This window comes from Hemicordylus capensis, chromosome 2 (genome assembly GCF_027244095.1).
Source record: "Hemicordylus capensis ecotype Gifberg chromosome 2, rHemCap1.1.pri, whole genome shotgun sequence".
NCBI classification, from domain to species: Eukaryota; Metazoa; Chordata; class Lepidosauria; order Squamata; family Cordylidae; genus Hemicordylus; species Hemicordylus capensis.
The window spans coordinates 283,972,582-283,997,375 of record NC_069658.1 but is presented as its reverse complement, the minus strand read 5'-3'; the positions used below and the strand labels follow the sequence as shown (position 1 = coordinate 283,997,375).

Sequence of the window (24,794 nt, the reverse complement as noted above, 5' to 3'; positions counted from 1 at the left end):
GATTGGTGCTGACAGCCTGATGCATGGGTCAGGGCACCAGTCCATATCTCATCATCAGTCATGGCGGGGGCATTCATACATGTCTTCATGTGTCAGCAGCACTAACAGGCAGACTGACGCATCACAGTTTGGTGTTGGCCAAGCTGGGGTAAGCTGCCAGTGGTGTAGCAGAGGGTGGGGGTGACAGTGAGTCACTCACCCTCCATGGCCACCTCGGGATTGCCCAGCAGGTGGAGGCTGGCCTTCAGTAAGACCAACTGCTCAACCATTTTAGCATCCAAGCATAAGCAATGGAGTGTCACCATGTCCCTGGCCATGGAGAACATCCTCTTGCTCTGGATGCTGCTTGGTGGGCATGAGAGGAGCCATACAACGACCATCACCAAGTCCGGCTGGATTTGGCAACGCGTTGCCCATAACTGGATTAGCTCCATCTCCTGGCCTGCCACCGGATCATGCAAGTACTGCAGCACACACTGCTCAGCAGTGCTGCAAGGCTTAGTGGGCTCCTCCTGTCCCTCTGGCAAGGTGCCAAGGAACGCCCCATGAACCACCAGGTGGAATGAATAGGAGGAACCACTGGCTCACTTGGCCATGCCAGGGACACCATGCTGCTGGACCATGAAGCGGCAGTGGTAGTACTGTTGCTAAGGGTGGACTGTGCACTAGCAGTAGGCACTCTAGCACCCTCTTCCTGGTTGCACCCCAGCCTCCTATCATCAACTTGCCTAACAACTTCAACGTGGAGGTCCCTCCACCTGGTCAACTGGTCAGGAGTTACTACTTTGCCCTTCACATAGGCAGGACAAACATGTTCTGCCCAAGGGTGTCCTGAGCCATTCTGCCATTCCAGTCCTCAGCCAACTTGCCAAGGTGATTGCTTCCTCAGTGGTCAGTGTGGATTGGAGCTCATCAATAGTTTTCTCAAGGAGAAGAGCTCTGGGGAAAGCCTGGCTCAGTGTTTGTGTCTCAGCACACAAGCCAGACATCGCAACAAAGAATGGCTTGAGTGCCAAGACAACCTCAGAAAGGAGCACCCAGACATGGTTGAATAGGACGCACACTTCAAAGCCACACCTCCTTGCCAGGGCATGGATGGCTGGCTCTTGCTCCTGCAAGAGGAGCAAGAGAAAGGTGGAGTTCCACTGGGTTTGAACATCCTGAGGGATCAGGTGTTCAGGTAGGCACAGCTCAAGCTGCCTCTTCCTGAGCATATGCTTTCTTTTCACTCCAGTGGAAGTAAGCTGCTATCTTGTGGCATTTCTCTGCAAGAGCAGCCATGGCAGCAGCAGGAAGGCACCCAGTACCTTCAGCAGGGATGTCTTGCCTGGCCACAGCCCCAGAAGGGCCAAGCGCATCCTGCACAACCAAGTGCAGAGTATGCACCACACATACTCGATTGTATCAATCGATACAATCTGGCCCTTCTTGGCTGCCTTTGTGATGTTGGCATTGTCAGTGCCTGTGATCCCTCAGTGAAGGTTTGGCTGCCTGGGCAGCCATCCCTCCACCTGGCAATTCATTTTCATTGACAGTTCACCTGCCCTGTACTCAGTGTCCAGCGCCTCCACGTGCATCACATCCCACCTGTACTTCACTTTACAGGAGGGGCTAGCCATGGCAGCAGATGTCCTCTCACTCTCCTGTTCCCAGCACTGCACTTTGAGGGAAAGGAAAGCAGTGTGCCTCCCACTGGGACTGCTTCACAGATCCACAGTGAAGTTCATGCTGCTGTCAGACACTGCTGTGCGCAGCAGCCCTACCATGGCCTCCCTGCATGCCCAGTGCAGGAAGGGTACCACACACCTGAAAAGGTGGTGCAATAGGGGATTTGGTGGTCAGGGGCAAGCAGTTGGAGCAGCTAGCAGAAGCCGGCATTCTCCACCACCTGGAATGGCTCGTCGTTTAAAGCATTCTTCTCCTCAGTTGCCATGTGATGAGATAAGGTTCTGGGCGACCAGACCACTTGCCCACAGACTGCACCCACCACACAGGCAACTTCCCCTGCTTAGGAGAGGGAGCACATGCTTTGCCACTAATCAAGGACTGACCAGGTCTATGGCATCCACCCCAATTCAGGATGGTGGATGAGCGAATGTTTGAGGCAGAAGTTGGTAATTATCAATTAACATTATAGAGAAAGGAAAGTTGGTAGATTTTTTCTTACCATAACTTATTGTTTCTTATGTATGTGGCCCCTTTTGCTTTCACTTGCAAAGGGTTTGTTCCACTCACAGATAGGGCAATACAACAAACATATTATATGCAGCATAATGCAAATTGTCTTCATGAAGGCCTTGTTGCCACAGTAGGTTTGAATCCTTCTCTGGGTTTTCACACAGTGATCACTCCTGCAGCTCCTTGGTAGCTAATGTAGGAGGAGGTGCTGTGTTTTTGCTGGTCTGTATAGGTACCAGTTGTTTGTGATGAGTTGCTTTATGGCATTGCTGTGGTAACATTTACCTTTGCAGCTATTGTGCTGTTGACACAACAATATGAACAACAGACACAGTATTGTTGTATGTCTTGACATGGACTCTACTGCTCCATGTATATAGGAGTACCTATAGGAGTACTTTATGTGTCTGTAGCCACCTTGTGGAACCACTAACCTTGCATACAGCTACCAAGGTAGCAGGACCATAGGATCAGCATGTTACTCTCAGTTTTTCCTAACAGCAGTTTGTGACCACAAGAAACTGTTGGGCCATTCAGTACATAATGACTTTGTCATAATGACTTAAAGGGATTCTAGGCTTACATGCTGCTTCCAGGGACAAATATACTGCAGTGAAAGAAAAGGCACGCACAAAAAACCCTTCAAAATAAATTGAAGAGGCAAGAAACTATTTTGGAGGGTAAAGAAATTTCATGGCTTCATGCTCTTCTTTTTATAGAATGCATTTCTCCTGAGTGCTTATATATCAGTGAGGCATGACATGAAAATTAGCACCTACTGCCATAATGTTAGTCATGTTAACAGACTCAAGTGAATACATTGTGACACTAATGTATCTTTGAAGGAACATATTTGGGTCCAGAACATTCTGTGTGTTATGATGGTCAACTGTTTCAGTAACATTTTCGTGCATTTTCTATCTTGAAAAATAGGGCTTTCTGTCATCAAGTCACTTTGGTTTTTTTGTTCTTTCTTTTCCAGCAAAACCTCACTGGGTTCAACTGATAAAAGATTTTGAGGCTGCAGTGGAGGATAACTTATACTGGGAGTGTAGGGCCAGTGGCAAACCCAAACCATCCTACAGATGGCTGAAAAATGGAGAGCCTCTAGCCTTGGAGGTAATTGTGGGGGAAGGTCTACGTTTTAAGTAAAGTTGTGCAAAGGTAGCATTGGTACATATTAGAAACCCATGGAATCCACACAAATGCTTCAAAAGGAGCTTACTTATATTTTGTCTAAAATAGCTTCTTCAGTGAAACAACCTACCTGCCAAGCCAAAAGCTTAGGAACTAGTCTAAACAATTGTGCAAATGTATGAAAACCTGTGCTTCCATAGTATCTATTCTGAAAACTGCTGACTAATTAAGTTGATTCCGTGTTTACTTAACAGTTGGTTATCTTTGCCACTTTCTTGGAGCGGTAGGTGAGATGCTGTTCACTTCTGTCATAGATAATCATTTCTGCATTATTTTTATTGCTCGGTTATGTAAATCAGGTGGAAAAGCTGCATATAAATGTACAGTTGCACAAAACTACAAAAAATCAAGTGATGTAAAATGAGTTGTCACCTCAGTGAGCTTCACTCCACCTTTTTCAAAATGGATAAAAGCAGCAGACGGAAAAGCAGGCGAGGGCACAAGCATCAGTTTATTTGAACAGCAAACATTCAAATACTGGCTCAAATGACTTTGTCCTATTTTTAGTGTGCTTAAGATACAATGAAAACTTATTTTTAAAGTGGCAGAATATCACTTGTGCAATTTGACATGGTATCTGGAGCAGTTCTTAGATGGCTTCAGTATTGATGCTCTCAGCTTTTTACCAGTTTTTAAGTGATTATTCATTTACATCATGTTTTTGTAAAAGACTGTGCCATACTATAAGGAAGCACCGAGCTTTTCTTAATGTTCTCATCAGTGAATGAAAATTCAATAAAGCTCTACGCACGATCTGTGTGTAGAGCCAGAATGGGGTTTGCGGGGAGAGTGGGTTTGACTCACTTTCCCCGCAAACAAGCAGGGAGCCCTCCCTAGGCAGCTAGATTAGCCGCACAGATGATTACTGGCTCTGTCATGGAGCTGGTTGAGGCAGTGGGGTTTGGGGGCCTCCCAGCCCCCAGAAGTCCCAAAATGCCCCACTTGAGTGCACAGGGAATTCTGGGGAGCATCCCCTGCAAACTGGGCAAAGAGGCACCTTTTACCGTGGTGATTCTCTTTATTTAGCAGGGGGAGAGTAACTGGCCCAATCCACCCCCAGCACAGTACCTCCAGTGACTGTTGCTGGTGTCTATCTTATGTTTCTGTTTAGATTGTGAGCCCTTTGGGAAAGGGGTCCATTTTATTTATTTGTTATTTCTCTGTGTAAACCGCCCTGAGCCATTTTTGGAAGGGCGGTATAGAAATTGAATTATTATTATTATTTATTCTTGTTTACACAGTCAGACAGGTGTTATTGACTGGTTTGTTTTATCCAGACATCGAGTCCTTCCCAAGGACCTGGGATGCCAGAATTTTATTGTCAATGGTTATAGATATCGTCGCAGAATATAGGCTGTTCCCAGTAAAGCTGCTTTTTGTAATTGGCTGGTGGTGATTTCTGTGGCCCCTATGGTGTTGAGGTGCTCTTCAAGGTCTTTTGGAACTGCAGCTAGGGCACCAATTACCACTGGGATTATTTTGGTCTTCTTCTGCCACAGCCTTTCAATTTCCATTTGTAGATCTTTGTATTTGGTGATTTTTTCTATTTCTTTTTCTTCTATTCTTTCTTCTATTCTATTCTTTTTCTTCTATTCTTCTATTCTATTTCTTTGGCTACAGGTAGCTTGTATTTTTTGCAGATGTTCCAGTGTGTCATCCCTGCTACCTTGTCATGCCTTTGTTTGTAGTCAGTCTGTGCGATCTTCTTACAACAGCTGATCAGGTGGTCCACTGTTTCATCTGCTTCTTTACAAAGGCGGCACTTGCTGTTTGTGGTGGATTTTTCGACTTTTGCTCTTGTTGCATTTGTTTTTAGTGCCTGTTCTTGTGCAGCCAGTATTAAACCCTCTGTTTCTTTCTTCAAGTTGCCATTCTTAAGCCATTGCCAGGTCTTGGTGATGTCTGATTTTCCACTTATATTGTGTAAATATTGACCATGCAGGGACTTATTTCTCCATTTTTCTGCTCAGTTCTTGATTTGTTCTTCCTTGTAGGCCTGTTTTATTTCATTGGTGTTGAATAGTTTCGCGTTCTTGACCATTTGAAGTGCATCTTCTTCACTGTCCCTTATATATTCTTCAAGGCCTCTTTTCTCCTCCTCTACTGTTTGATGGACTTGCAGCATTCCTCTTCCACCTGAGCTGTGAGGGAGGTATAGCCTATCTACATCACTGCGGGGGTGCAGAGCATGATTGATGGTCATGCTTTTCCTGGTCTTACGATCTAGCATCTCTAGCTCTGCCTGGGTCCAGTCTGTTATTCCTGCAGTGTATCTAATAACAGGTATAGCCCAAGTGTTTATGGCTTGTATGATGTTCCCGCCATTGAGTTTGAACTTGAGGATTTTTCTGACTCTCCTGATGTATTCATTTCTAATTTTTCTTTTAACTTCAGTGTGTGCGATGTTATCAGCCTGGAGAATGCCCAAGTATTTGTAAGGTTCTTTCTCTTCCAGGTTCTTGATCTTGCTTCCATTGGGCAGTTCTATTCCTTCTGTTTTTGTTATTTTCCCTCTGTTCATTATTAATGCAGCACACTTGTCTAGTCCAAACTCCATTGCTATATCGCTGCTGAATATATGGACAGTGTTTAGCAGTGATTCGATTTCTGACTGGGACTTTCCATACAACTTCGGATCGTCCATGTACAGCAGGTGGTTGATTTTACTGGATGTTTTAGATGTTTGGTATCCGAGGATTGTTTTGTTTAGTATTTGTGAAAGTGGGGTCATGGCGATTACAAACAATAGAGGGGATAGTGAGTCCCCTTGGAAAATGCCTCTTCTAATGCTAACCTGTCCAAGTGCCTCGCCATTGATTGTTAACTGTGTACTCCACATGCTCATTGCTTTTTTAATAAATATCTGAATGTTTTTGCTGACACCAGTTGTTTCTAAACATTTTAGTATCCATGTGTGAGGCAATGAATCGAATGCTTTCTTGTAGTCAATCCATGCAACACTTAGATTTGTTTTTCTTCTCTTGCAGTTTTCTAAAATCATTTTGTCAATTAGCAGCTGGTCTTTTGTGCCTCTGGTGTTCGGGCAATTTCCTTTCTGTTCAACTGGAAGCTGTTTGTTAGTTAATAAGTGTTGCATCACTTCATCTGCTATTATTCCAGTTAATAATTTGAACATGGTTTTCAGGCAGGTTATCGGTCTATAATTACTTGGAACTGCACCTTTTGCTGGGTCTTTCATGATGAGATGAGTTTTCCCAGTTGTTAGCCATTGTTCAATATCACCGCCTTTCATAATGTGATTGAACTGTTTTGATAGTTGTTTATGAAGGCTTGTTAGGTGTTTAAGCCAGAAGCCATGCAGTTCATCGTCGCCTGGCGCAGTCCAATTTTTAATTTTCTTTGCTCTTTCACTTATTAATTCTAGTGTTATTATTAGATCTTGCATTTGTTGGTTACATTTTTTGACCTCCTTCATCCAGCCTGCTTTTTATAATCTATTGTATTGTCCCATAATTTTTCCCAGAATTGCACTGTTTCTTCTTTATTTGGTGTTTCTACGTTTCTTGCAGTTTCTCCTTCTATGCTTTGGTAGAAACGTCTCTGATTCGACTGGAATTGGAGATTCTGCCTGTGTTGTGTAATTCTGGCTTCATATCTGCTAATCTTCTTTGACACTGCTGTTATTTGCTGCTTTATTCTTTCCAGGACTTCTCTAATTCTCCTTGAATCTAGGTGGTATTTTTGGATCAGATACTGTTTGGTGTTTTCATTCTTCAGCTTCTTGTCTTTCATATCTTTCAATTTACTAGCATCTGATCTAAGCCTGGAGATTTTATTTTCTAATCGAATCTTCCATTTAGGTGATGTACTGCTTTCTTTTTTTACAGGTCCACTGATCTTATATCAGAGCTCTTGTGTTGTTATTGTTGCTGCACTGTACCTCAGTTGGTTTGTTTCTTGCAAATTATTGGTTGTTATTTCTGCAAGTGCAGCATTGACATCTTTTAATACCTGAGCAAGTTGTTTTTTGGCAACTGTTTTTAGAGCGGGAAGTCGAACCCTGGTGGTTGTTTGGTTCATGTGCTCAGTTATTTTTTGCTTTAGTTCTTGTTGCTTTTCTGTTAAATGGCATTCGGGTTTTTGAGGTGAAGGCAAAGGGGAGGTTGCCTGGTTTTGATTTTGAAACAGTTCAGCAACGGTGGTATCCTCTATTTCCAACACCTCCTCCATCTGTGCCTGAGCAACTCCTTCAGTTGGTGGTAATTGTTCTTCCATATCTTGAGCCTGTGTTGCTCTTTGCAGTTCTTCCAGCTCAACTCCTGTGAATACTTTATTTCTTATTATGAATCTTCTCTGGTCTGCTAGCCTTTGTTCTGTTATTTCTGTATCTGGATGCTTCTCTTTCCAAATTTGGTACATTCTTTTTAAATAACCTCTTCTACTTGGACTAGACTTGTAATAGCAGATCATTATTTCCTTGTTGGCATTTTTTGTATATTTTTTTCGGTTAAGCGACGTTTCTTCCAGTAGCTTTGCTGTCTCCAGCCCTGGTTGCTCAACTGAAGATCCTGAGTCCTGTAGCCCACTTGCCACCAGATGTCCAGGGACTATAGCACCTGGCGCGGTCCTTGTTGACCCAGGTGACAACCAATCCGGTATAGATTTATTAAAGTTACGTCTCACCATATTGTTGATGGGAGAGGCACTCTTTGTCTGGCTCCTCTGGTGAGACCTGTCCAGTATGGTTGGACCTCTGACATAGCTCTCACCTTCATCAGAGCACACAAGCCCCACAACCACGTCAAGGTAGTGCCTCACTGGGGGTTGTTGTTATTATTGTTGTTATTATTATCATCATCATCAGCATCATCATCATCATCATCATCCCAATGCTGGGAGGCTTGCTGGGAGGCATGAGTCACGCCGTAGCAACACACAATATTTTGAGCTCTCTTGTGGATTAAGCGGTGGTGTCCATAAGTGAGTTTGCCGCGGCGTCACCACCATCCCTTAGCCTGGTTCCTGCTGCTCATGAGAATAGCCTCATTGTGTGCATTGACTTGCACAGTATTAAGTTTGTAGTTTTTAAAATGGTAAGTTTATTATTATCCTTATCATCATCATATTATTATCCTTATCATCTTCATCTCCATATTACAGACATGGTTTAGCCTAAGAGTACTTAGCAAGGCAAAAGCTAAGTTTAAACTAGAAACATCCTGGTCTGTGACCCAGGCCTCATTTTCATTTAAATTATAAACATGTGTCTGGCTTGAACCATTTCATACGACAATAGAGGCTCACATGACTCCATTAAAAAAAAATCATCATCATCATTTCTGGCACACAGAAAACTAATGTGACAGGGAGCAGGCTAGGCTTGAACTCTTCTTCCTGACATGCTTGTTTTCTGTGTTCTGTCCCACTCCATTATGTGGGACCCCAACTCTAGCATCAAGCAATAAAGCCAAGAATTACAAGTTTTATCTCCACAGCAAGAACTAGATCTTAGTCTCATAGCCAGTATGCCCCAACTTGAGCATGGGTTCCAAATTGTCATTTTGAAAAAGCAGTTGTAATTTGTTTTTCCCCAAGAAAATGAGGCAATCCTCACGATTGCCAAAAAGCGGGCTAAGGGAGCCTAGCTCACTTTTTGGCGATCGTGTGATGCCACGGGACCCGCGCGGCTCCCAGCAGCAAACCGCCAAAACGACCCCTCCCCTTAGCCCAGGTTAACAGAGGAGCACTTTGTTAACCTCAGCGTTCTGCTCATGTGTTGCTGTGGAGTGTGGCAACACGCAAGTAGACCCCCGACCATGAAGCTGCACTTGCATGGGGCATCCTGGAACTTCCGGGGGCCACATGGCCCCCGGTCCCTGCAGCCCCCGCTGGCTCCGTGATGGAGATGGCAGTCATGTGGGCAGCCGATCCAGCCGCCCGGGCTGCTACCTTGATCATCTTCAGGGAGAGCGGGGTAAGCCCGCTCTCCCCGCAGAACCCCCTCCGGTGAGTCTCACTGATCGTGAGACTCGCCTCAATATGTTGTAGAAGTAGGCATGCTTGTAAGCATCAAATTTGAAGTTATTTGGCCCTCAGGACTGATATTTGTAACCACACTGAACATTTTCTCAACATTTCAGAGATGATTTCCAAAGCTTGAGTCACGATTGAAGGTTTATACTCTATCTACTGCATGTATAGACTATAAAGCTCTGTATGTCATGAAGCCATTCATATAGTTCTATAATTTACTTTTGTCAGAGCACGGCAGAAACTCAGAATATTGACACAAGCATCACTTAAGCCTGTTTATACTTTTCCAGTAACATTTGATGATAGGCAGAGTATAACTGTATAACGATTCACAGATTTTCATTGTGCAGCCAAAACGGCACCCTTTGTCCAGTTTATCCATCACTTAAGGAGTATATATGTTGGTAACTTCTTTCTTTTACTATCCAGGGAAGAATACAAATTGAAAATGGGGCTTTGATTATAACAAACCTAAACCTGACAGATTCTGGCATATACCAGTGTGTAGCAGAAAACAAACACGGCACAATATATTCCAGTGCTGATCTCAGAGTTATAGGTAAGTCTAAATGTTCTAGCCTATTTTTTGTTGTTGAATAGATATTTTCTCATGCTGCGGTAGCTGTCATATTGATAGCCTTAAAAAGAATGTAGTGGCAACAATTTTAAAAAAAATTATCACAGTAAGCAACTTATTCTCAGTGCTGAGTACTTTCCTCACCTGCACTTGGAGGATGTGCTCAAGCGGGGGCAGGGGGAGCCCAGTGTGTTTTACAGCGCAATCATTCACTGCTTTAAAACGAGGACACCAAGATAAATTATTAATTAGGGGAAGAGCAGAGACAAAGGCTTGGATGCAGGCCCAGAGATTAAAACTAATCACACGATCTGGAAGCAACGTTGGCCTCAGCACATTACTCAGTCCCGCTGACCTTCTGCATCACAGCTCTGGTATTCCTGGGAGAGCAATGTCATTTAAAACCAATGAGGTGTGTTCCTGTGACCCTTTTAGTTGATTATGGAGACAGGGGCAGTTACTTAGCCCTTGAGGTGATGCTGGTTAACTTTTAAAAACAAGTGGCAAACACTTAGATCAGAGTGCCAAACTGATAGCACTTCCAGTGAATCCAAATGGCAGGCACTCTCCCTCATCGCTTATGGCAGTCAAATAAACCACCTTATAGAGTTTTTAACTGTGTTTTTGAGCAACAACCTTCACCTCTTCATTGTTAAGATTCACAGAGGTGGTAGTCACAGGGCAAGTCTGTGAGTGGGGGAAATGCCAGGAATGTGTTGGAAACCAAAAGTCCATGCTCCCAGCAGGCGTGACGTCCAAACGTGCTAAAGTTTGGTTCCTCCAGTTCCTGCCTCTCTGCCGGACATTTTGCCAACATTCAAATCTTGGTTATGGAAGTTGGGTGAAAACTGGGAGAATGTCAGAATCTTTGGAACCAGAATTGGGTAGGTTCAGATGTCACCCCTGCCACAAATGTGCTTTCGGTTCCCAACATCTCCCTGGCATTTTCTCTACTTACAGAGTTGCCGGAGGTCATGTGAAGCCACCCACAATGAAACTTCCACCAGACCTCCTTCTCCACTAGATAAAGATATGCAAAATCCATTGTTTGGATTTGATCAGTGTTATTCCTGCTCCTAAGTACTAAGTGAGTTCCCCTCCTATTACATCATTTGTATTGGGTGAGCATGGGAAAGCCTAGTCATCTGGAGATAAACCGGATGTGTCCTGTGGTTCAGGCATTGCCTACCCATGTCTAACTGGAATGTCAAGTTCTACTTTTGTCATTCAGATAAACTTTTGTTTATCTTTTTCTTAACTACAGTCTACTGCTTCAGTGGCAACATGCCTATAGTTGCAATTCTTAAGGAAGGTGTTAATTAGAAAATTGATTGCAAGGTTATCAAATTGAGAGCATATGTTCCCAAATCAGCTTCTGACATGGCAACTCTCAATGCATTTGTACAGACTGCTTGAATCTTAATCTTAATTGGCCAACAAATTTAAGCCCACTAAGGGTCAGCTCACAGAGCACATCTCAGAATCCCCTCAGTCAACCCACTTTTGTAAGGTTAGTTAGGACATACAGAACCATGATCTGTGTGTGATAGTGAACCACGAAAAGCCTCTTTCAACATTACCTTAATAATAACCGCCTAGAGAAGTACATATCAGGCAGTATAAAATATATCAAATAAATAATTCTGAAATCACTGTAGTCTGTTTATTACCTTTCCTGTTTGGCTGAGATAATGTTTGAAAGGATCCCCATACAGTTTTTATTTATTTATTTATCTATCTATCTATCTGTCTATTTATTTATTTATTATTTATCACATTTCTATACTGCCTGATATGTACATCTCTAAGCGATGTACAAAATTTAAATATTTAGACGTCACAAATTAAAATACATGACAATAAAAACAATAGAATAAAACAGAAATTTTAAAAAGTTTTAAAAATATTAAAATTAATTCTAATTAAAAGCCTGTGAAAACAGGAGAGTCTTGAGGTTCTTCCTGAAAACAAAAAGAAAGGAGATGCTCTTATTTCAGTAGGGAGCATATTCCAAAGCTTTAAGGCAGCCACAGAGAAAGCCCAGTCATGGGTCGCCACCAAATGAGCCAGTGGCATCCATAACTGGGCCTCTCCAGAAGATCGTAACAGGTGGCAGGGTTTATGACAAAGGAGGCACTCTCTTAAATAGCCTGGACCTAAGCTGTTAAGGACTTTATAGGTAAGAACCAGTACTTTGTATTTCACCCAGAAACATATCAGCAGCCAGTGCAGTTCTTTCAAAACTGGTGTTATGTGGTCCCTTCATGTTGTCCCAGAGACCAATCTGGCTGCCACATTCTGTACCAATTGTAGTTTCTGGACTACGTACAAAGGCAGCCCCACATAAAGCACATTACAGTAGTCAAGCCTGGAGGTTACCAGCATATGTACTACTGTTTTCAGGTCATTTGCCTCTAGAAATGGACGTAGCTGACGTATCAGCTGAAGCTGATAAAAAGCGCTCTGGGCCACCACCTCAACCTTAGAAATTAGGGAGAGCTTTGGGTCCAGGAGCACTCCCAAACTACGTACCTGATCTTTCAGGGGGAGTGTAACACCATCCAGAACAGGCAGATCTAAACCATCTCTCAGGTCCTGTCCCCCAACAGTCAGTACCTCCATCTTATTTGTATTCAACTTCAGTTTGTTATCCTTCATCCAGCCCATTACTGCCTTCAAGCAGGCATTTAGGGAAGATATGCCATTATATGCCATGCCAACCACATTCTGTCATGCTAACAGAAGTGTTAATTAGTCCATATACTGATTATTAATTCCAATCCTATAAAGAAAAGCTAGTAGATTTAAAATGAAGCTTATGCTTAATTCCAGTTGCATATTAATGTAGAATTTCTATTTTAAGTGCCATATTTGCTCAAGTGATTTGCTGAAGTGAGAATACAATTTCAACTTTTCCAGTGGGAAAAATAATAACAACACCTTGACAGGACTTTTGAAACTGCATGAGAACATGAGAAAGAAGTTGCATTTCATAAGTAATCTGCTTTCTTCTGCCAGCTTCTTCTCCAGACTTCTCCAAAAACCCAATGAAGAAACTGATACAGCTGCAAATTGGCAGTACTGCTCATTTTGAGTGCAAGCCAAAAGCGTCCCCTAAAGCAATGACCACCTGGAAAAAGGGAGGTGAGCTGCTCCAAGAAAATGAAAGGTATTATGTGAATCACAAATGCTTTCATATTATAGTTTAACTGCTATTTTTAGTCACTTCACTGAAATGGAAATATGCACCTTTTACTTTAATTTTTTTTAAAAAAAATTAGTAGGGCAAAATCCCCACCCCTTCTCTTAACATTTTTGTCTTCTGCAAAAATATTTCCCGGCTAGAGGCATGTACTAATCCAGCTTTTGTAAAACTTAATTGGCTTTCTTTTCCTTTTGGATTCACTGTGGTGATATACAAGTCCACTAAAACCCTCCTTTCTTTTTGATGATACAGCTAAATCTCTTTTAGGGGTGATGGGTTTCTTTGTGATGATACAGCTAAATTTCAGAAGACTAGATCATAGTCTGTACATGTAAAAAAGAGTGCTGCCGCTACAAGGATTGATTTATTGTGATATGATCTTGCATACATCACAATACCTATTGCTTCAAATGCATGAAACATAAAGAGATGCTTGTGTTTGCATGTCTCTCAAACACACCCACACACATTCTTCTTCATGGTCTCTGTGCAGGCACACACATGGGATCTACCTTTACACAGAATCTTGTGTGGAGCTTTCTACAGATGAGTCTTAAAGGTGTTTGGTGTGGGGCTCCAACCCCAATGTAAAAATGTGTGTGCCTAGAGCAAAAGCCTTAATAGCTGATTGCTGAAACTAAGAATAGTTGGGAGAGAAACTGTAGTATATTTTTGTGTGGAGGACTGTGAGTTCAAGTGGTGTTGCTGAAAACAAATTCCTGGGCCTTGTTGTGTTCTGAGAGGCACATACTCATTCCTTAATTATATTGTTTGCCTCCCTGAGCTATTATTTTGCATCTGACTCCAGCGGGTGTATCTCAGGACTCTAGTGAGGTGAGGCCGGGTGTAGATTCCTCATCCTAACCTGAGGTCTGCCCACCGTGTATAAAACAATATTGCCAACTTAGGTTAAGGACGTGTGAAATCTGTCCCTTTATTTATGAAATGTGTCCCTTTATAACTGTTTATTTCAGTTACTCAGTTACTGACTATGTTCAAAGGCAACCACCATAGAGCATATTGCAGCAGTCAAGCTTGGAAGTTACCAGAACACACACACCACTGTTTTAAGGTTGTTTATCTCCAGAAACAGACGTAGCAGGCATGGCAGTGAAGCTGATAGAAAGTACTTCTGGCCACCGCCTCAACCTGTAATACCAGGGAGAGTTTTGGGTCCAGAAATACCCCAGACTGCATACTTGCTCTTTCACAGGAAGCACAACCTCATTCACAACAGGCAGACCAAAACAATTTCCTAAGTTCTGACCTCCCACAATAAGTACCTCCATCTTGTTTGGATTCAACTTCAATTTGTTCTCCCTTATCGGCAGGCTTTTTAGGGAAGTTAAATCATTTCCTGATGCAGTTGAAATAGACTTGGGTGTCATCATCATATTGATAACACCCTGCATCAGATCTCCTGATGATCTTTCCAGGTGTTTCAAGTAGATATTAAAAAGCATTTGAGACAAAATGGAGCCCTATAGGATTTCATACAACAGCTCTCATTTTGAAGAGCAACAGTCTCCAAGTAGCACTATCTTGAATCTTCTCAAGAATTAGGAGTATAACCACTGCAAAGCAGTGCCTCACAATCCCAAACCTCTATGACAGTCCACAGAGGTGCCATTAGGCATGGACCTAGTGGCCCAAGTCCATGTGTCCACTCTCCAAGAGGCCCCCATTATTTTCCACAAGAGAAAAGAAGGTTCCTTTTATATTTCTGGAATGTTTTGGCCTAGAATTGTGAAATTTGGCACAGATATAGTACATGCTATCAGCACTCTGTGTAATGATCTTGAAGCAGATTGGTCAATCCAATGATTTTAATGATTTTTTTTATTTTTAAAAAGTCATTTAAGTGGCTTGTCCCATGGCAGAAAATTACAAAAACTTCTGGAACTGAAGCCCCCACCCCGAGCATCATTTCAACCCTATGTGGTGAGATCTGCCCATTGCCTTCATTAAAAAGGGTAAACATCACCCTCTTTTTCACCCCCTCTTATATTTCCAGAATGGCTTGGCCTAGAGTTCTGAAATTGGTCTCAGATGTAGGAAAGCGTAGCAGAACTCTGTGTATTGGTTTTGAAGTGGGTATGTCAATCTATTGATTTTTAATGATTTTTAAAATTGGCTTGATTTATGACAGAAAATTACCAAAAAATAATAATTATCCTGGAACTGATTAATTCCACCCCCATGAAGGAATCTGACCTTTGCCTTAATAAAAATGTGCAACATGCCCCTCCTTTTGTCAACTCTTTACATTCCCAAAATAGCAGGGCTTAGAGTTCTGAAATTGGGCACACGTAGCCCAAGATGGCAGGACTGTGTGTATTTTTATTTCATGGAAATTGAGCAATCCTGTGATTTTTAATGAATTTTCTCAACTACAGTAAAGCTACCAGAAAAATTTATCTCTATCCATAGAATACTTCACACCTAGTGAAAGTGGTACTGTTACATTTCAATACACAATATTTTTTTTACAAATCCACTATGTTCAAGTTGGTTTGTGATCCAAAAGGTCTGCATGAGAACTGTGAAGCAAGGGACATGTTTTGTGGTTTTAATTTCCACCCCTTACAAATTCACTGTGCAGTCCCTCTCCAACCATGGGTTTCCCAATCACAGATTTGAGTATCTGCAACTGGGAAATTGTCACCGGTCTCGCCAATCACAACCCAAGTATCTGCAGTTTGGTGTTTTTAAAAAAATTCAGGGGTTTTGGTTAATTTGGGGGGGGGGTCAGAGGGTCATTACTGGGTGTCAGGAGGCAATTTTGGGGGGGTTGGGGGCTATTATTATTATTTCTTGTTTGCATAGTCAAACAGGTTTTATTGACTGGTTTATTTTATCCAGACATCGAGTCCTTCCCAAGGACCTGGGATGGCTGAATTTTGTTATCAATATTGTTGATATAGGTATCAAAATGTGGGCTGTTCCCAGTAAAGTTGTTTTTTTGCAGTTGGCTGATGGTGATTTCTGTGGCCCATATGGTGTTGAGGTGCTCTTCAAGATGTTTTGGAATTGTACCTAGGGCACCAATTACTACTGGGATTATTTTGGTCTTCTTCTGCCACAGCCTTTTAATTTCAATTTGTAGATCTTTGTTTTTTGTTATTTTTTCTGTTTCTTTTTCTTCTATTCTGCTGTTACCTAATATTGCTATGTCGATTATTTTAACTTGTTCTTCTTTCTTCTCGACTACAGTGTCTTGTGTGGCAGATGTTTGTCTGTTTGTAGTCGAAAGTCCCATAATATTTTTACGTCTTCATTTTCTACAACTTTTTCAATGTTGTGGTCCCACCAATTTTTGGCTGCATGTAGCTTGTATTTTTTGCAGATGTTCCATTGTATCATTGCTGCTACCGTGTTCCACAATATTATTGCTGCTATATTTATTTCGTGTTTACACAGTCAGACAGGTGTTATTGACTGGTTTGTTTTATCCAGACATCGAGTCCTTCCCAAGGACCTGGGATGGCTGAATTTTATTGTCAATTGTTATAGATATCGTCGCAGAATATTTTTATTTATTTATTTATTTTTGCATTTATATACCGCCTTTCATTAAAAAGATAACCCCAAGGCGGTTTACAAAAGTTAAAAACATACAATAAAAACATCATGTTAAAAGTACAAAAACATATAAAAACAGGCATAAAAACAACACAACAAATAGGAACACAGAGAAGCCGCAGTAAAAAACAATCATGTAAAAGCCTGGGTAAAAAGCCAAGTCTTTAAAAGCTTTCTAAAAGCCGTGATGGAGTCCGAGGAACGAATGGCCACTGGGAGAGCATTCCAGAGTCTGGGGGCAGCAACAGAGAAGGCCCTGTCCCGAGTGCACGACAACCGGGCCTCCCTCATTGTCGGCACCCGGAGCAGGGCCCCCTCAGATGTCCTCGTCCAGCGGGCAGCAACCCTTGGAAGCAGGCGGTCCCTCAAATACCCTGGGCCCAAACCATTTAGGGCTTTAAAGGTCAAAACCAGCACCTTGAATTGGACCCGGAAACGAACCGGCAGCCAGTGCAGCTCTTTCAAAATGGGGGTGATATGTTCCCAACGGGCAGCTCTGGATAAAACCCTCGCTGCCGCGTTTTGCACTAGCTGCAGTTTCCGGATATTCTTCAAGGGCAGCCCCACGTAGAGCGCGTTACAGTAATCCAGCCGCGACGTGACTAAGGCGTGGGTAACCGTGGCCAGATCTGCCTTCTCGAGAAAGGGACGCAGCTGGCGCACCAGCCGAAGCCGTGCAAAGGCACCCCTGGCCACCGCCTCCACCTGAGCCTCCAAAAGCAGAGCCGGGTCCAGTAGTACCCCCAAGCTGCGTACTTGCTCCTTCAAGGGGAGTGCAACCCCATCCAGAACCGGTAAAATCTCCTCATCCCGATTGGCTCTCCTACTGACCAACAGTACCTCCGTCTTATCCGGATTCAGTTTCAGTTTGTTAGCCCACATCCAACCCATCACGGCCTCCAACCCCCGATTCAGGACATCCACTGCCTCCCTAGGATCAGATGACAAGGAGAGATAGAGCTGAGTGTCATCCGCATATTGCTGACAACTCAGTCCAAATCTCCGGATGACCTCTCCCAGCGGCTTCATGTAGATGTTAAACAGCATGGGGGACAAGACCGATCCCTGCGGGACCCCACAGGCCAACGGCCACGGGGCCGAGCAGTAGTCCCCCAGCACCACCTTCTGAACCCTCCCCTCAAGAAAGGACCGGAACCACTGCAACGCAGTGCCTCCGATTCCCATACTCGAGAGGCGGCCCAGAAGGATACCATGGTCGATGGTATCGAACGCCGCCGAGAGGTCCAGCAGAACCAACAGGGACGCACTCCCCCTGTCTAGTTCCCGGCGTAGGTCATCCACTAGAGCGACCAAGGCAGTCTCAGTCCCATACCCGGGGCGGAAGCCAGATTGAAAAGGGTCCAGATAATCCGTATCATCCAAGACCCTCTGCAGCTGGGACGCCACCACACGCTCCATCACCTTGCCCAAAAAGGGGAGGTTAGACACAGGTCTATAGTTGTCCAGGTTGGAGGGATCAAGGGAGGGCTTTTTTAATAGAGGTCTTACCACCGCCTCCTTGAGGCACGATGGCATCCTGCCCTCCCTTAACGAAGCATTAACGATCACCTCCAGCCATCTACCTGTCCCCTCCCTGGCAGCTTTTATTAGCCATGAAGGGCAAGGGTCAAGAGCGCACGAAGTCGCCCGCACACTGCCCAGGATCTTGTCCACATCCTCAGGCCGCACCAACTGAAAAGAATCCAACACAACGGGACCAGATGGTACCAGAGGCACGTCTGCCGGAACTGCCAAAACTCTGGAGTCCAGGTCAGCACGGATGCAAGCGACTTTATCTGCAAAGCGACAGGCAAACCGATCACAAAGAGCCGTAGATGACTCCTCCCCCATTGTCCGGGGGGATGTGTGGAGCAATGTTTTCACCACACGAAACAGCTCTGTTTGCCTGCACTGAGCAGACGCAATGGAGGCGGAGAAAAAACATTTCTTCGCCGCCCCCACCGCCACGGCATAGTCCCTAAAATGGGCTCTAGCCCGTGTTCGATCGGATTCGTGACGACTCTTCCTCCAGCGTCGCTCCAGCCGTCGTCCGAGTTGCTTCATCGCCCTAAGCTCCGAGGAAAACCAAGGAGCAGAACGGGCTCCACCAAGCCGGAGAGGGCGCTTGGGGGCAACCGTGTCAACAGCCCTGGCCATCTCTCCATTCCAGAGATCAACCAAGGCCTCGACAGGGTCACCAGCTCTGGACACTGGAAACTCCCCGAGGGCCGTCTGAAATCCAAGCGGATCCATAAGCCTCCGGGGGCGGACCATCTTAATCGGCCCACCACCCCTGCGGAGGGCAGACGGAGCAGTCAAACTAAACCCCACCAGGTGATGATCTGTCCATGACAAGGGAGTGATCTCAAATTCCCCCACCTCCAGATCATTTATTTCCCGATCGGCAAAAACCAGATCCAGAGTGTGTCCCGCCACGTGGGTAGGGCCCGATACCAACTGAGACAGGCCCATGGTTGCCATGGAGGCCATGAAATCCTGAGCCACACCCACTAAGGGGACCTCAGCGTGGACATTGAAGTCCCCCAAGACAATAAGCCTGGGGGAACCCAAGGCCACCTCCGAGACCCCCCCGGCCAGCTCAGGTAGGGAGACTGAAGTGCAGCGGGGTGGTCGGTACACCAGCAGAATCCCCAGCCTATCTCGGAGGCCCACCCTCAAGGACAAACACTCGAAATTCTGAGATTGCCTGACTGGGCACCTGGAAACGGGGAGGGTCTCTCGAAAGATGACCGCAACGCCTCCTCCCCGACCCTCGAGGCGGGGCTGCTGCACGATCTGGAAACCTGGAGGACAAAGCTGAGAGAGACCAACCCCGCCCAGCGCATCCAACCAGGTCTCCGTCACGCATACCAGGTCAGCACGCTCATCCACAATCAAATCGTGGATGAGAGATGTTTTTGCGTTAACTGACCTGGCATTTAGCAGCAGCACCCTAATCCTCGAAGGAGTGTTCACAGAGCTCCCTAGGGTCAGAGGGTTGGGAGAAGGGCCGGAAAAAGGAACAGGCCTCAATTGCCTGGACCGTTTTCCCCTGTAACGGCCTGCCCAACTCCCACCGCCATACCTCCCTCTGCCCGCTACCCGTGATATTGCCGCCCCAACTCCAGACCCACTTTTTTGCTCTCCCAGACACATCTCCCCAGGCTATTCCACCACGGCTACTTGGCTTAATTTAAAACCAAGACCAGACTCATACAGTCCCTGCTGACTTCTTGCTTGGTGGAAGATGGATCGTCAAGGCAGGAGGAAAAGGTCTTCAGGGCTCCAGGCAGCTCGCCCCACGGCTGAGAGCCACAAGGACGAGAGCCCTTATGCTCTCGCCCTTCGGCTCATGCCAAGAGGCTCACGCCCCTGGCCCAGCCCCAGCTTTAAAGCCACAGAGGCTGAGGGTAGATGGCACACACCTGGAGAAAGAGGTGGGGCAGAAGCCCAAACACAGTCACTGCCCTGCCAAGATGTTCCCTCTTCCCTTCCTCAGTCCCTGGCCCAGCCCCAGCTTTAAAGCCACAGAGGCTGAGGGTAGATGGCACACACCTGGAGAAAGAGGTGGGGCAGAAGCCCAAACACAGTCACTGCCCTGCCAAGATGTTCCCTCTTCCCTTCCTCAGTCCCTGGCCCAGCCCCAGCTTTAAAGCCACAGAGGCTGAGGGTAGATGGCACACACCTGGAGAAAGAGGTGGGGCAGAAGCCCAAACACAGTCACTGCCCTGCCAAGATGTTCCCTCTTCCCTTCCTCAGTCCCTGGCCCAGCCCCAGCTTTAAAGCCACAGAGGCTGAGGGTAGATGGCACACACCTGGAGAAAGAGGTGGGGCAGAAGCCCAAACACAGTCACTGCCCTGCCAAGATGTTCCCTCTTCCCTTCCTCAGTCCCTGGCCCAGCCCCAGCTTTAAAGCCACAGAGGCTGAGGGTAGATGGCACACACCTGGAGAAAGAGGTGGGGCAGAAGCCCAAACACAGTCACTGCCCTGCCAAGATGTTCCCTCTTCCCTTCTTCAGTCCCTGGCCCAGCCCCAGCTTTAAAGCCACAGAGGCTGAGGGTAGATGGCACACACCTGGAGAAAGAGGTGGGGCAGAAGCCCAAACACAGTCACTGCCCTGCCAAGATGTTCCCTCTTCCCTTCCTCAGTCCCTGGCCCAGCCCCAGCTTTAAAGCCACAGAGGCTGAGGGTAGATGGCACACACCTGGAGAAAGAGGTGGGGCAGAAGCCCAAACACAGTCACTGCCCTGCCAAGATGTTCCCTCTTCCCTTGAATATAGGGAAGTTCCCAGTAAAGCTGCTTTTTGTAATTGGCTGATGGTGATTTCTGTGGCCCCTATGGTGTTGAGGTGCTCTTCAAGGTCTTTTGGAACTGCACCCAGGGCGCCAATGACCACTGGGATTATTTTGGTCTTTTTCTGCCACAGCCGTTCAATTTCAATTTGTAGATCTTTGTATTTGGTGATTTTTTTCTATTTCTTTTTCTTCTATTCTGCTATCCCCTGGTATTATTATTATTATTATTATTATTATTATTATTATTATTATTGAAATAATAATACAATTTATTTGTTAGCTGCACCATAACAAATTGTTCTCTGGGCAGCTCACAATATAACATTAAAACATCCAGTAAAAACACATGAATCACAACTACTCCCCCGGCAAAAACCGCCAATACAAAACAATTTTAAACAGTGAACAGAAATATGTGCTGATAGTGGTGTGCACAAAACTGGATTGTGCAGTTTAGTTCAAGTCCGGACTGGACTAGGACCAGAACAGGCATGTTTGGTTTTGTGCATCCCAGAGCCCCCCGCTCCCCGGTATGGTTCAGGTTAGGGATGTGGAAAAAATTTCGGGCACAGAACGATCTGTGCCCGAAACGAGCAATTTCGGGTGATTCGGGTCTGAACCGAATCACCCCCAATGTCCCCCGATATTTTTTGGGGCCAAGCCGAATCACCCGAATTTCGGGCCCGAAAAATTAGGGTGATTCAGGATGACATTTCTTTGAATTTACCGCCTTTTTGCATCAATTGATTTGAATGCAAAAAGGTCTGAAGTGATGTCAGCCTGAATTTTGGGTCCCAGGAGCAAAATAGTGGGGTGGAGTGGTAGTGCCCAATGCTTGGAGGCTACCACCAAAATTTCAGGGGATTTGGGCAAAGGGCTTATTTTTGGGGAATTTTTGAAGTTTTAGTGTCTTTGGGGCAGTTTGGGGGCATAGAATGGGATCTGGGAAAAAAGAGTGGGGTGGGGTGGTAGTGCCTAATGGGTGGAGGCTACCACCCCAATTTCAGAGTGATGGGGCAGAGGACTGATTTTCGGAGAATTGTTGAAGTTTACGCATCTGTAAGGTTTTCCCCCATAGAGAAGCATTGAGGTGTCAGCAAATGGATAGCTTCACGCGGGGGGCAAAGGGGTGGCCTAGAGCAGTGTGGGGTTGGTGGTAGTGCCAGGTAGGGTCAAGGAAGCTACCTGAATTTTTTCAAAGGATTTGGGCAGAGGGCTGATATTTGGGGAATTGTTAAAGTTTACGCATCTTTAAGGTTTTTCCCCATAGAGAAGCATTGAGGTGTCAGCAGCCCCATAAGTGCACTTGGGGGGTGCTGGGGTGGCCCAGAGCGAGTGGTAGTGTAGTGCACATAGGGTGCCAACCACCCCCATGGGTTTCTAACCCATGGGGTACACGGTTCTGTTGTTTCAGAGGTATTCTCAGTGTGGATTCTATGATAGCTAATGAGATTTCTCTCATTCTGTATTCTGAAGTGTGGATATTCTGAGTGTGACTTCTGAGTGTGGATTCTATGATAGCTAATGAGATTTCTCATTAGCTATCATAGAATCCACACACAGAATACCTCTGAAACAACAGAACCCTGTACCCCATGGGTTAGAAACCCATGGGGGTGGTTGGCACCCTATGTGCACTACACTACCACTCGCTCTGGGCTACCCCAGCACCCCCCAAGATTTCTCTCATTCTGTATTCTGAAGTGTGGATATTCTGAGTGTGGATTCTGAGTGTGGAATTCTGAGTGTAGATTCTATGATAGCTAATGAGATTTCTCATTAGCTATCATAGAATCCACACACAGAATACCTCTGAAACAACAGAACCCTGTACCCCATGGGTTAGAGACCCATGAGGGTGGTTGGCACCCTATGTGCACTACACTACCACTCGCTCTGGGCTACCCCAGCACCCCCCAAGTGCACTTATGGGGCTGCTGACACCTCAATGCTTCTCTATGGGGAAAAACCTTAAAGACGTATAAACTTTAACAATTCCCCAAATATCAGCCCTCTGCCCAAATCCTTTGAAAAAATTCAGGTATCTTCCTTGACCCTACCTGGCATTACCACCAACCCCACACTGCTCTAGGCCACCCCTTTGCCCCCCGCGTGAAGCTATCCATTTGCTGACATCTCAATGCTTCTTTATGGGGGGAAACCTTACAGACATGTAAACTTCAACAATTCTCCAAAAATCAGTCCTCTGCCCCATCACTCTGAAATTGGGGTGGTAGCCTCCACCCATTAGGCACTACCACCCCACCCCACTCTTTTGCCCAGATCCCACTCTATGCCCCCAAACTGCCCCAAAGACACTAAAACTTCAAAAATTCCCCAAAAATAAGCCCTTTGCCCAATTCCCCTGAAATTTATTCCTCCAACTATTTTGCCCCTGGGACCCATTTTTCCTTCCCGGATCGATTCGGATTCGGATTTAATCCGAATCCGAACTGAATCGGGGTGATTCGGGTGGCCCAGATTCGGGCACAGAACAGATCGGGGGTGATTCAGTTCAGGTCCTGAACCGAATCACCGAAAACCCGAATTGCACACCCCTAGTTCAGGTTTGGAGGGTTAACAGCTAATTTTTTTTAAAAAAAAACAACTTTTAAAACAGAACCAAAACCAAACCGGTCCATGATTGGGCCAAACTGGAGCCAGTTCGGTTCAGGGGTGGTTTAGTATCGAATGTCGTTGGGGTTGAATGTTGAACAGGTTCAATACCAAACCCGTTTAGATATCCCTGTCACCTGATGTCTAAAAGAACAAAGTGATGGTGCCAGGCAAACCTCACTGGGGAGGCTGTTCCATAAATAGAAAATTGAGCACTGTGGAATCCAGTTCGGCCTGAAGCAGAGAGATTTTATCTGCAAAGAAACTTATTAAAAATGTCACAGCATATGACTTATGATTCTTAGTTCTAGTTCAAGGGAGGAGGGGCATGAACTAGCCCTCTCACAAGCCTGGGCCCTGGACAACTCCACTGGATGTGAGTTTGTAGATGCAATGTGGGCAGAAAAGAACTGCTTATTTGTCACAGGCATTGCCAAAGCATAGGTCTTCATATGCACTCAGTGTTGTAATCTTTTAAATTCAAGTCAAGTCTTTCTGCAACTGTATTCCAGCCATCTGCCTCACCACTTCAGTGGTTTGGAAGGGGCGCTTAGGGGCAATCGTGTCCAGTTCATTATTCCAAGTCTGGATTAGGTCACTGACAGAATCACCGGCAGGACAAGCCTTAAAACATTCCAAGGCTTCTTGGAATCCTATTGGGTCCATTAACCTTCTTGGGCAGACCATAATAGGTCCTGGCTTCACCCCTGCAGAGGTGGATTGTGATTGTAAATCCAAACTTAACCTGGTAGTGGTCCGTCCATGACTAACAATGGGAAAAGCAAAGGAGTGCCCACCCGTGAAACAGCTTCCTAATCAGAGTTGAAGACTAAATCAAGCATGTGACCAGAAACATGCATCAGTCCTGAGACCATTTGAGATAGGCCCTTGCCATGTCCTGTTGAGAGTAATGCAGTGCTGGAAGACTTTGACATGCATACCAATAAATATCTGGCCTCTGGTTCCACCCCCCCCCCCCGCTCCACTTTCTTCTGCAGGAGTTGCATACCTAGTTACCAGTTCTGTTCTGTTCACTAAGTGCAAAGAAGGTTTGGGGTAGTTGTCAGAACCACTAGAAAAAACAACATCCTCATTGAAAACTGAATATGGTGTATTACACAGCATATATAAAGTAGGTGACTGGGCAC

At 45.2% G+C, this 24,794-nt stretch overlaps 1 protein-coding gene across 5 annotated transcripts in view; it reads left to right on the top strand.

Annotated features, from left to right (window-relative positions):
- The window catches only part of CNTN3 (contactin 3), a 397,708-nt gene that overhangs the window by 310,982 nt on the left and 61,932 nt on the right, over positions 1-24,794 (top strand). For all 5 annotated transcript variants that reach the window (XM_053297700.1, XM_053297698.1, XM_053297696.1 and 2 more), the window contains exons 7-9: positions 3,161-3,297; positions 9,799-9,928; positions 12,965-13,115. In XM_053297700.1, the coding sequence (XP_053153675.1) occupies positions 3,161-3,297; positions 9,799-9,928; positions 12,965-13,115 (418 nt within the window). The remainder of the gene's footprint in view (positions 1-3,160; positions 3,298-9,798; positions 9,929-12,964; positions 13,116-24,794) is intronic.